General features: G+C 49.4%; 1 protein-coding gene and 1 pseudogene across 2 annotated transcripts; one reads left to right on the plus strand and one right to left on the minus strand.

Moving 5' to 3' along the window:
* The first annotated feature begins 5,027 nt into the window (after positions 1-5,027).
* LOC123105583 (wall-associated receptor kinase 2-like) lies at positions 5,028-12,186 on the plus strand (annotated as a pseudogene).
* Positions 6,382-12,985, minus strand: LOC123105584 (serine/threonine-protein phosphatase 7 long form homolog). 2 transcript variants are annotated; one of them, XM_044527673.1, is made up of 10 exons: positions 12,721-12,985; positions 11,871-11,985; positions 10,041-10,115; positions 9,570-9,930; positions 8,207-8,974; positions 7,855-8,121; positions 7,576-7,787; positions 7,186-7,485; positions 7,004-7,102; positions 6,382-6,880 (listed from the first exon to the last, which is right to left on the minus strand). In XM_044527673.1, the coding sequence occupies exons 5-8, from the start codon at positions 8,792-8,794 to the stop codon at positions 7,194-7,196; spliced, it is 1,359 nt and encodes a 452-aa protein (XP_044383608.1). In that variant the 5' UTR covers positions 8,795-8,974; positions 9,570-9,930; positions 10,041-10,115; positions 11,871-11,985; positions 12,721-12,985; the 3' UTR covers positions 6,382-6,880; positions 7,004-7,102; positions 7,186-7,193. The 2 variants fall into 2 exon arrangements, with proteins under 2 accessions (XP_044383608.1, XP_044383607.1); XM_044527672.1 differs by having other exon boundaries at positions 9,570-10,115.
* Positions 12,986-13,097: the final 112 nt, after the last annotated feature.

The following is a 13,097-nucleotide window of genomic DNA, read 5'->3' on the forward strand; positions in this document are numbered from 1 at the left end:
CGCCCCTCCTGACGGAGGTTGCAGTCATCCCAGCGTCCTCCACTTCAACCTCCTCCGCGGGCCTCGATCGTTGTGCTTGGGGCATCGACCGAGGCGCCCGTCGTGTATGGCCCTGAGCTCCTGACAGTCATTGGTGTTGTGGTTGTGTACGTTGTGGAAGACACTGAACGGACGGCTCCCTTGGATGACTTTGGGTGGTCGCAGCCGCGCTTCATCTCTGGTTCAGCCGCGAGCACGGCCACCCCCTTGCGCTTCACGTACTTGGCCTTGGCCTTCTTGTCTTCTGGGTCGGCCGCTGGGAGCTCGAGGAGGGAGAGGCGCCCTTCCTCAGCTCTCGCGCACTTGATTGCCATGTTAAACATCTCCAGAGCCGTGCACATGTCCTCATGGATGGCGAGCTCCTCCTTCATCTTGACATCACGGATGCCATGTCCTTGTCCGAAACCTTGGGGATCTTGAGGCGAACGTTGTTGAAGAGATGGATGTACTTCTGCAAGGTTTCCCTTGGCTGCTGCTTGATGTGTCGTAGGTCACCCGCGGCAGGCGGGCGGTCGCGGGTGCCCTGAAAGTTGGCGACGAAACGCTCGCGCATCTCGCCCCAGGAGGAGATCAATCCCACGGGCGGGTTCAGGAGCCACGAGCGTGCGCCATCCTTGAGAGCCATGGGAAACCAGTTCGCCATGACCTTCTCGTTGTCGTTGGCCGCCTCGATGCTCAGCTCGTAGAGCTGCAGGAACTCCGCAGGGTCAGGGGTGCCATCGTAGCGCGGAGGCAGGTCGCAGTGGTCACGGGAGCCTGTCATGGAGGTGGAGCCTGGTCTTGGCGTTCATGCGCCGCCACTGCAGGCGGCGTGCGGTCTTGACGCAGTGGTGTAGGGAGCGCTGGATCACCTTCTTGCGGCCGCTGGACCTCTTGGCAGCTTTCTTCTTCGCGCGCGGGCGCCCTATGCTGTGGGTCATGCTGTGGGGATGCGCGTCTTGGACCGAGGATGACGTCCTAACGGGGAGGTGGCAGAGGTGCTCCATGGGCTACGTCGCCCATAGTGGGCGGCGGGCGAGGCAGCGAGAGAGATGGTGCAGGCGAGCCCCAACCACGCTGACAAGCTCGGCGATGCGGTCCAGTCAGTCCTCGTAGAAGTCGTCGGTGGGGCGGTAGTGCAGGAGCTCGCGTGCCATGAGCAGCGCAGCCTGTGTGTCCGCCGGCCACGACAAGCGTGAGACGACGAGCCAGCCGGAGTCAGCGACGGGGTGGCGGTGCGTCCGTCTCGCCACACAGAGGGGTGCAGCGACGAAGCTTATTGCTCGTGCCCCACCGGGCCGGTGGCGGCGTTGGCGGCAGGTGATGGAGAACGACGGGGAGGCCCGCCGACGGGCGCCGTCTGGGCGACGCGAGCGGCGAGAGCGGCTCGACGCTCAGCACGGGCTCGACGAGCATCAGCCATGGAGGCGGTGGAGCGGCGGCGGGTCGACCGACGGAAGAGAGGCTCCGACGCACCCCTACCTGTTGCGCCAAATGTCGGATTTGGGGTTCCGCGGACCCTTGAGAGGTTCGAACTCTGGGGTGCATGCGAAGAACTCTTCTTTCCCAGTCTGCCTGCTTAACAATTTCACGGCCTAGCTCGACGAACCCAAGGGATAAGAGACACAGTAGTTTATCCTGGTCCCTCGCGGTGTAGTACCCTACTCTAGCTTTGTGGTGGATTGCCTCGAGGGGCTGAGGATGAACTAGTATAGTGGTTGAACTGCCTCGGGAGGTGAGGTGTTCATGAGCTCGATGAGCTGGTGAGATGGTCCAGGTGGAATGAATCCCTCAGGGCGGAATTGGTCGCCCTCTATGGTGGTGGCTAAGTCCTGTTTATAGTGGCCTTGGTCCTCTTCCCAAATGTAGGCGGTAAGGAATCCCATAATGGCCAAATTTGAAGGGAGACAACTAGTACAAGCTATCCTGATAAAAGTAGTCTTCGCCTGCAAAAGGCTTTGGTGGTGACGCTGCGGTGGGCTCTGCGATGACCTCCGTCATGCCGTCCTGGCGGTCTTGGTCTTGTTGCACCGATATGAAAACCTTTGCTTGATTCCTCGGGACTCCGCGCCTGCGCTTGTATCCTTAGCACCAAAGAGGAAACTGATACACTGCACCCGCTGGCACCCGCCTGACCTTGGTCGTCATGGCTCACGTCATATGAACCTCGTGAGGTATACCCTGCATAGATATCTCCACTCCTTGGGAGCCAGCCTGGTGAGGCCGCCCCCCAGGGAGGTCTTGGTGTCGTCCGCCTCACGAGGGTCTTGGGTTGTTGTTGCTGAAGCTGGGCCGTACCAGGCCATTGACGAAGCCACGCCGTGGGCCGCAGGCAGTCAAGTCTGGATACCCCCATTCCCAGGACACAGACATTGACCTTAGTAGTTAGTCGGAAGGTTTAGTTTCCTAGTTGAGTCGGTACACAAAAAGAGAACGCGAAAAAGCTAGCTTGCCGTCGGCAAGGTGGGAATTCAACGGCAGTAGAGCGACAAGGAGGAAGACATCAAAACTCGCCCTCTTGGCGTTCTCGCGTCGAAAAGAAAAGGAAAGGCGAAGGAAAACTAGAAGAGATAAAAAAAATGGGACCTAAATCGAGTAAAATGAAGGGATTTCTATTGAATAAGGTAAAACCTGAAACTTAAGGGGGTATAGCCTCCATACACTAACCTTCACATGCAAGCCGACGGACGCATGAGAGGCATGAGAGATCGATTTCGAAGACAGACATGCTCGGCTGCTTGCTACCAAAGGCAAACAAATCCATCTGGAGGGTCGTGTGCCTGCTAGTTGCGCGGAGAATTTCTGGTGCTCCCACACTTTCTGTGATACCATGATATGAGAGCTTCTGGTCCGTCAGATCAAAGATCCAACGGTTAGTGTTCCCGTCTTCGGACCTGCGCAAAATTAAGAGATAAATCGTGGGTGTTTCTGCAAGTTTGCACAAGCTTTTCCTGTGACCACTAGATCTTTGATCGGACGGACCACGAGCTCCCGTATCATGGTATCACAGTCACAGAAGGTGTGGTAGCGCCTGAAATTCTCCCGCTAGTCGCCTGGTGCTTCTGGAAGGAGCGCAATGCAAAGATTTTTAACGTTGCAGTAAGCTCTACAACCCAGGTCCATAACAGGATACTTGACGAGGCACAGTGCTGGCTATATGCCGGGCTTAAGCCGATGTCAAAGTTTTTTGATCCGCCTTGATTGGCCTCTAGCCGGTTTGTATAGATTGGCTGCCGGTGCCCCAATTGTAATAGCTAAGCTACTATTTCCTCTTCATCAATGAGACTCAGCGACCGCTGCTTTTTCGTCAAAAAAAACTTAGGGGGTGTAAACAGTGTACATGTATAGCTACTCTAATTGAATATAGCCTCATGGTATAACTATTTGAATGGAAATGAGTAATCTTTTCATTAGGTAGAGACGGAGACGGGGATCGAGAGGTACATAAACGTATTCATGGGTGCTTGCCTGTCATGGGTGCGTTGAAGGCTCTGCATCTACGTACACGATGAGAGCGAAGCTCTGGCAATAGCTGTAGAATGGTTAAGAACATCAGTATACTTGACTTCATTGACTAATTAATTGCCTAGCAAAAGGACACCCGCAGTTGTTGTATTTTTCTGGCGGAGTTGAAAATTTGGGTATCATGGCGCTAAGAAGGTGAAATTCAGATAATACTGTTCTGAATAGTCATAGTTGTCTTTTTTATGAGAGAGTTGATAATATGAATATGTGATGTGTGCTAATGTCTGCACCCACGAGAGCGGATATTCCTTACCCTGAGGACAATAAACCAGAGAGAGGTAGCAGCCTTACAGTTGTTGCTAGTTGCTTGAACACAAGGATGTCCTCACCACGAGAGCCTTTTGCCGCTCTTGATAATCTTGTTAACCACGATCAATTGACTTTCAGTCTGAATTGTTTCTTTTGTTTACAGCTGGTTGGGCGGTGTACATGTAGACAACGAGCTGGCCAAATATATAAGCTGACGAATTTCCAAAATTAGTTGCTGAGTCATTCCGTTGTGACCTGCAATATTGTATCCAGTGACTCAAAATTAGACACTAGTGTTGCAATCAGGACGTCATACATAAAATTTAGTTTGGTTACATGACAAGTGGTTATATAGATTAAGATGCAAATATTAAAGGAGTAGCGTCCTCCTGCACATATTACGAACACATAGCTACTCTAAGCAAACAACAATGAAAACAATGACAGAACGGAGATGATATGGTCAAAATATCTTTCATTACAAGTATCGCAATGTGTTTGGTCTAACCACTATCTGAATGTAAGGTCGGAGATGGAGAACGAAGAGGTGCATAAATGTAATCTGGTTTCCTCACGGGGAAGTGGAGTGCTAATAATATTGAGAAGATGGCTGTCATGGGATGGTGTGTTGAAGTTTCTGCGTCTACACGACGAGAGCGAAGCTCTGGCAATAGCTGTGGAATGGTTAAGAATAGCAGCATGCCTAACTTGATTAACTAATTAATTGCCCAGCAGAGTTTGTTAAGGTGGTGAGGTCGGCTAGGAGGCTTTGCCTCCATGATGGAAGCAACTTGTCTAAAGCTAGAAAAAACAAGACACGCCACAGCATCAGCATGCTCTTGTACTTAAACGGCGGCAGTGCCTGGCTTCCATGCGTGCCAAGTAATTACTCTTCAACAATGTCAACGGCCGCATTCTTATTGCCGGCGTTGCTCCTACTGCCGTCGTTGTTGGCAGCCACCGCAACCGCGGAGGGCCGCACCATCACCGTGTCACCGACATGTCAGGGTAGCTGTGGCGGCGTTGACATCCCTTACCCCTTCGGCATCGGCGCCGGCTGCTTCCGCAAGGGCTTCGAGATCAACTGCACAGACGCCGGCGTGCCGCTCCTCACCAACACGTCCATCCAGGTGGTCAACCTCTCCGTCGATCCACCCGAGTCACGGGTGCTGCCTCCCATTAGGTGGCAGTGCTATCAAGTGAACGACTCCGACGTTAATAAAGTGGTACGCAATATGAATGACACGAGCTTCTTCAACCCCGAGAAGAACGTACCTATAGACGGCGTATACCGCATCTCCAACAAGCACAACGTGCTCTTCGTCCTCGGCTGCGCCACCATCGGCATCGTGATGACCTTCAAGGGCCAAACACTGGCCTACTCCTCCGGGTGCATGTCCTTCTGCCGCAGTGCCACTGCAGCACAGGACGGCCAGTGCGCCGGCGCCGGATGCTGCAAGGTAGCCATCCAGCCGGAGGTCACGAGCGTCGTGTTCGAGTTCCCCAACATCAGGAAAGAGATGCCACAAATGCTCAACTACAGCCCATGCGACTATGCCTTCATCGTCGACGAGGACAACTACACCTTCCAGAGCTCCGACCTGCGGCACATGGACAGAACCCGGACCATGCCGGCGCGCCTTGACTGGGCTATCCGCGAAATGCCGTCCTGCGCCGACGCCAAGGACGCGGCAGATCAGTACGCTTGCAAGAGCAATCACAGCGAGTGCGTTAACTCCACCAATGGGACTGGCTATGCCTGCAAGTGCTCCCAAGGCTACGAGGGCAACCCATACCTTGTCGGAGAAAGCGGATGCGCCGGTAAGCACCACTCTGCATCTCTCCTTTTTTACACTCCTCCACCCTCTCCTTACTGCTCTGCCATCACCGGCACCTATGCTTAGCCACCCACCGCTACCCCAAGTGTAAACCGCAAGCTTGTCTCCCAGTCCACCACCGCCGGATTGGTCGCTGCATACCGTGCCCTGGCTCGACCCAGCCAGCCGGCCCTTTCGGCCACTTCATTTTAGAGCACATGCATGTGGATCAGGCTTTCCACTGTGGGCATCTTGAAGAACCGCAACGCCAAGGTCTTCCTCTCGCAACATCTTCAACCAGAGGCCGAATTTCGTGTTTTGACCCTTTTGGCATACAAATTCAGGATCTGACCCCGGTTGAAAAAAAAATCAGGATTTGACCCTTTCACTACCGCCAGGGGTACTGGCGGTAGGGTTAGACAGCCTACCACCAGGGTATCTGGCGGTAGGGTGCGACAGAGAGGGACGGCGGCCGTTTGCCCGAGCTGACGTGGATAAGTACCCTACCGCTAGGTACACTGACGGTAGGGTGCGGCTGGGTTTTGCCTCCCAAACTTTCCGTGACGAAATATCAAAGTGCCCTGGCGATAGGTTGGCGGTAGCATGAGACACCCTACCGCCAGCGTCCGTGGCTGTAAGGTCCTGTGTTTTATTTTCCCAAGTTCAGTTGCTTGCTTCTTTTCAAATTCAATATGACAGGAAAATCACAGATAGATAAGCACAGCAGCAAAAAGTGTTTGCATATGAAATTATGATAACCTCACACTTACAGATAGTAAAATTGATGTATCCATTAAGTTCAACATATCAAAATAGGTTCAACTACTAACATAGGTAGCAATAACAGGACACCAAGTAGTTCAACATAAGACAACTACTTTAACTTAGCAAGTTCAACATCACTAGTTCCTCCCCCTCCCCCTCTTGGCGGCATGCTCCTCCTTGTTTGTCTTCGAGCGGCCCTCGTCCGGCTGGGTTGGCTGAGTCAGTTGAGGTCCATCATCGTCGTCGTACTCCTCCTCATCACCTTCTTCGTCGTCACCTCCTTCCTCTTCTCCCTCTTCTTCCTCTTCCTCCTCGTCCACTTCCTCTTCTTCCTCGGTCTCGTTAACAAGGCGAGACGACGAGGCGGCATGGCTCGAGGAACCTCCTCCGGTGTGGCTTGATGAAGCTAGGGCACGTGTCGACCCACCAGGAGGAGGAACATGCACGTCAACCAAGGCGGCGCACCCAAGCATGCCCGCTAGCTTGCGGCAACGGTTAATGATCTTCTGCAATAACAAATATAGTAGAGTATGACTTGGATCAGGTTTAGGGCTGCAAATAAGTAAGAACATGTGGCATGGATCAAATTTGCGTTCGCTCCAATAGAATGCTATGAGGCTTAAAGTTACCTTCGTCGCTTCCCTCAGCTTGTTGTCACCCTCCATGGTTCCAGGGTCAGAACTAAGCGCATTCGAGCCGTCGAAAATGTTCATGTTTAGCTCTGCGGCCTGGAAATCCAAGGATCATTAAAAAGTTAGCGAGAATGACCATGTCATCATCATTAGCTCGAATGCATTTCAACAAAACTTACCACTCTGTTCATAAGGGGCGCATACTCCCTGAAATCACCTTGCATATCTCTGAGGTTTCTTCATCCTCAGAGTCCTCCTCCTCCTGAAGTGATGCCATGTCCACTTCCGTCCATCGTGGCCTCAGATGCAGACGAAACTTGATGCCATCGTCATACCAATTCATGTGCCTCTCATACACATTCCAGCAAATGCCTGACCTCTCCCCATCTTTGCGGAACGTCCTCTCGTCCCACATTGTCACAAAAGACTTGTGCTCGTCAGCCCAGTCCAATATCGACTGAGAATACTGATTGCTCTTCCTGCATAGGGGCATAACAAGCAAAAAAACACAAAAGACCATAAGAACATCGAACTTAAAGAAATCACGGTAAAGAGATGGCAGCACATACTTGTGAAGGTCGTAACCGCCGGTGTCGTGGGGCCTTGCTGGTGGTGTGTGTTGCAATACGCCAAATTGTGTCGCCACGCGTTGTGGTAGGTGCCATTCGACGGCGTACACGCATATCAGCGGGACAATGCACCAGAAGAGAAGGCGGTCCCGCTCGCACATCTCGTTCAGCTCGAACCCCCAAGCTCTATCGTGGTACAGCCACCAGTTAACCTATACAAATATTGTTTAGCAACCGTGAAAGTATAAACATTTAAAACTATCTTGCTCATTGGTATACCTGAAAAGATGTCAGGTTGTCCAGCTCATTGGTGAAGGCCTTGTACATCGCACTTTCCTTGCCCGAGAAGACCTTAACCTTGTCCCAAGAATAGGCGACAGTAGGGTATCGAGAACGGTCGCCATCCTCGCCATACTCCGTCCACTCTGTCTGTGGCAGCTTCTCAGGGCGACCAACCGGCAGCCGCTCCCAACTCCAAATCGAGAGGGCCCAGACACACCCACACATCCCAGATGTTTTCTCGGTCCTCTGTGTTGCGTCATCCAGCTGCAAACAACAAGTGATGATCAGATGACACAATTTAAAGCAATTTAAAGAACCACACACATAGGTGAGATGTATGACGTCTTACTGAACGGTAGAGGTACACGAGGCCAGCAGACCCCCAGCTGTACCCTGCATCCCAGTCGGCCAGGAAGTCCAAGTACATCCATAGGGCGTTGTCCCCCGAGCAGTCAGGAAAGACCACCTCTGTGAAAAGAAACCATAGGTAGGTCCTTGCATACTGCTCCACGGTCCTCGGATCCGCATCTTGCGGGCATTCAGCCCGGTGGTCTAGGAGCCATGCCAGTGCTACACCGGATGTTCGGTTACTCTTGATGGGAGGGCAGTCGCCGATGAGGGCGGTAACCCTGTCCGGCCAGTTCTTCTTATCCACGCACCCAATGAGAGCATGGCCCTTGATCGGTAGGGCCGTGATCATGGCAAAGTCCTCGAGCGTCACCGTCATCTCACCACATGGGAGATGGAAAGAGTGTGTCTCGGGCCGCCAACGGTCCACCAACGATGTGAGAGCCGTGTGGACAAGCATCGGCGGCATACGCTTGAACTGGAGCACGAAACCCAAGAGCCCGGCTCTCCTGTAATATGGCTTGTAGCGGTTGTCGTAGTTCATCTCTTTGACCTTGGTGTGGCCCCTCATACGTAAGGGCGGAAGCATTTGTCAATGTGCACACGAAAATAGTTAGAAAAAACTTTTGAAAAGGCAAAATTGTGATGCAACACGTTGATCAGTGCTATTTACCACTCCGCTCTCGATGTAACGGGCGCGATGACCGTTGTCGAATGCCGGGTCAAGCATAATGTAATTAGTGCAATCGCCGGACCAATGGGGGGCCTCCTGAAACACAAACACTTTGTTATGAACATATAATCATATCATATTAAACCGTTCAACTAACATCAATCATATCATATTCAACAAATGTAAAAAAATATTATGAATATGAACTGCGGTTCATCTTCAAACTAGTTATTCTATCCTTTTATGAATATGAACATTAACCAATCAATTTCAACAATTGTAAAAACATATATAAAAATTACCAACATATTCATCTTCAAACCACATCACCGCATCACCTCATCACCTCATCTTGTGCCAAATAGGTTCTATCCTCAAACTAGTTAACAAATCCAACATATTCAACCACATCACCACATCAACTCATCAATCAAATTCAAACATATTTAACCACATCAAACATCAATAAATAATTCAAAAAATATTAACATGAACTAGGGTTCATCAACTATATAAAATAGGCTCTATCATAGTCAACTACATCAAACATCATATTACTCCTAATTAAACGAACCTAAAAACAACAAAAATCAAAATCTACTAAATGAAATAGGGTTCATCTTGTGCCAAATAATGCGTCAAATCGAAAGCTTCTTAACTAAAACGAATTGGAGGGATTGAGAGAGCTTACTTTTCTCGTTTCGAAGCCATCTCGATCCGCAAAAACCGTTCACAAACGAAGAAGATCGGATGGGGGGAGTGGAGGGGATGAGAGAGGCCTTCCCCTCTCTGTTCTTGCGGGCGACGGCAGGGGAGAAGAAGATGGGGGCTGGGTTCGTGGATGGGCCCCACGAGCCGGCCCCTGCGGGCTTACGACCGTTCGGCACTTACCGCCACGGACATTGGCAGTAGGGTTGCACACCCTACCGCTGGGTGTCCTAGCGGTAGGGTCGACGGCATGAAACGGCAGCCGTTTGGTGAGGCTGACATGGATAAGTAGCCTACCGCCAGGGCCCCTGGCGGTAGGCTATGTAACCCAACCGCCAGAGCCTCTGGCGGTAAGAAAAAGGGTAAAATCCCGGAAAAAAAATCAAACAGGGGTCAAATCCCGAATTTGTATGCCAAAAGGGTCAAAACACGAAATTCGGCCTCAACCAGACACCTTTGCCCGGAAGTTCACTGCTGATGTCCTGCTCTGGCGCTACCTGCACTTGATCCTCAATTCGATCTGAGAAACCTGGGTGCAAAGCTTCTCATCATCAGTATAAAATTCACATGTTTTTCGTCCCTCCCCCCCCCCCCCCCCCCCCCCCTCCCCTACTGCGCCTTCAACCTTTCCAAAAAGAACAGTCATTACATCACTATATTGTTGGGACAGTAAGACAGCTAGTGCAATGGATCAAAAGAATATTTAAAAAGATGCCACTGGAGCAATTCACAATATAGCGTAAATTCTGCGATAACTAGTCGTGTACACCGATGATCATTTATTTATGTATGCATTCCGCAGATATCAATGAATGCAACGATCCAGGGAAGTATCCTTGCTTGCAGCCGGGAGAATGTGCGAACAACGAAGGATCTTATGACTGCCCCTGTCCTCCGGGTTATCGTAACCATGACGCCAAAATAGAAAAGTGTACCTTACTTCCTTCAAGTTTCCCACTGGCAGCAAAGATCTCCATAGGTATATATACATCTTTTTTCTCTTTTTTCTTATACGAATGGAGATCTCATTCGTGGCATTTAAATATTAATTTGTTGTGTTTAACTGGAATAAGGGAGTTATTTTCACTATATATACGAGAATCGGTCTCTTGCCAAAGGAATATCCTGCAAGTTAATAAAAAATTATGTTTTTGAAAGACTATATTTAAGAAATCAATAGTTTCAGTGCGGATGCACTAGATGCAGTTCACATATATAGCACACATTTGTTTTAGAAACAAATACCTTAGATTATGGATCAACTCTCCCAAATGGTATAGCTAATTGTTGTTTTTACGTAAAGCAGTTGTTAGCACTGCCTGTCCACTTTGTATTATCAATACTCGCTATGTATGTGGCCAAAATTAACATGCATAAATGCATAATATCTCTATGCATGATCATTGTAGGTATCATTTCGGGCTCCTCCTTATTACTTGTTGCTCTACTTTCGAAGCTACTAAGGCTCCAAAGGAGAAGAACGAAGGGCTTGTTTAAGAAGAATGGAGGTTTGGTCCTTCGAGATGTGAGAACTTTAAATATCTTCACAAAGAAGGAGATAAACAAAATCACCAAGAACCAATCAGAGGTCCTTGGTAAAGGGTGCTTTGGCAAAGTATACAAAGGGATTCTTCCAGATGGTACGACAGTGGCAGTAAAAACCTCCATCAAGATAAACAAAGTTCGAAAGGAGGAATTTACCAAGGAAGTGGAAATCCAGTCACAGATGATCCACAAGAACATCATCAAACTCATCGGCTGCTGCTTGGAGGTGGATGTTCCAATGTTGGTGTATGAGTTCGCTGCTAATGGGAGTCTGCAAGACATTCTCCATGGTAACACTCGCCTCTCTAATTTCCCACTAGACCTGCGACTGGATATTGCAATTGATGCTGCAGAAGGGTTATCTTATATGCACTCATCAACAAGTCGTACCATCCGGCATGGGGATGTCAAGCCAGCCAACATACTTTTAGATGAAAAGTACATGCCAAAAATCTCGGATTTCGGGACATCAAAGTTTCTTACAAAGGACAAAAATCACACCGGGCTTGTTGTAGGCAGCATGGAATATATAGACCCGATGTTCCGTGAAACGGGACAATTAACACAGAAGAGTGATGTTTACAACTTTGGAGTTGTACTCTTGGAACTCATCACCAGAAAGCCAATTGTGTATGATGGAAATCATAGGCTCATAGTTGACTTCTGTGATGTTTATAAGAAAGAAAACAGTGGAGAGGCAATGTTTGACAAAGATATTGCAACTGAAGAAGATACTTACATACTGGAAGAGATTGGCAGACTGGCTGTAAAGTGTTTAGCAAATGTTGTAGAAGATCGTCCAGAGATGAAGGAGGTAGCAGAACGACTTGCCATGCTTAGAAGAGCTAGGAAAACTGGGAACATAAACAACAAAAGCCCCAATTACTTTGAGGAAATTTAAGGTGCTCCCTGAGCATTGCTTCTGAGATTGAAGATTAGTTAACTAGTAGAAAAAAAATGTACTGTATTTCTGTATCTTATATCTTCAGTGTAAATGAATATTGACTATTGTATCATGCCATAAAGTCTGTTGCAGTGAATAGTTATCAAACTTACCTGGTAGCTTTGTTGGTGTATATCACCTTGTTCTTCGAAGTGTTAATATGTTGTACACTAGTTCTAAATGACAACATTGAGATCGACATCCGCCTGGAGTAAATGATTAATTCCTAGAGTTTTCTTGACGGCATGTGATATTCAGTACCTTAGAATCCTTTCGAGGATTGTAGATTAACCGATGTCCATCGAAAACAGGGCATATCAGAGTTATGTTATATGACACGACACTGTGATGCATAGGAGTATATATTTTAATTAATAAAAACAAGCGAAAAATTAAGCATGGAGCACTTGAAGATGCAGTGGCAACTAAACTGCGCAGCTCTAGGAAGTTAAGGCAAAGCTGATGTTGGTGCTACAATATATCAGGAATCGCAGATAATAACATTTGCTGCTAAAAAAGAAATTCAATGGAAGACAGCACTGGTGGAGACTACTGAATGCTAAAATGAATCAAACAATAAATTAAGGACCATCCTCTATTCTCAATTGGGGGGAAGTTTCAGAAATTGAGAAGCTGGAGCACTCACGCTAGGGCGGGCGGATCGGCGTCGGGCCCTCCGTGCTGCCTGCTGCGCCGTCGGCCGTCGCGGTGGACGGTGGTCGGCGTGCGACGGGCGCGGTCCAAGCCGTGCCCGCCGAAGCGCCGAGCAGCCGAGGACGGAGGCGGGCGCGACGGTGCACGGGCTGGCGGCGTCCGGGCGCGGGAACGCTGCGCGGTGGATTGGGCGTCAGCGTTTACCTGATGGACTATCTGAAGATCGACTGTAGAAGTGTCGATATGGTCTTCAGGCGAACGACTTCAGTTATCGGACGGACGGCCATCGTCTCTCCGGTACTTCTACTGTTTTTTTTTCGGGGGAAATACTTGTATTACTCAATAATCAAGTCTTTACAATCATCTTTA

The sequence above is a fragment of the Triticum aestivum genome, chromosome 5A, assembly GCF_018294505.1.
Source record: "Triticum aestivum cultivar Chinese Spring chromosome 5A, IWGSC CS RefSeq v2.1, whole genome shotgun sequence".
NCBI classification, from domain to species: Eukaryota; Viridiplantae; Streptophyta; class Magnoliopsida; order Poales; family Poaceae; genus Triticum; species Triticum aestivum.

Excerpts from the sequence above, each read along its gene's own strand:
- LOC123105584 (XM_044527673.1), bottom strand. The coding sequence starts at position 8,794 with ATGCTTCCGCCCTTACGTATGAGGGGCCACACCAAGGTCAAAGAGATG. Across the intron at positions 8,122-8,206 it reads TCGTGTACCTCTACCGTTCA|CTGGATGACGCAACACAGAG; the intron begins GTAAGACGTCAT and ends TGTTGTTTGCAG. Across the intron at positions 7,486-7,575 it reads GGCGGTTACGACCTTCACAA|GAAGAGCAATCAGTATTCTC; the intron begins GTATGTGCTGCC and ends GCCCCTATGCAG.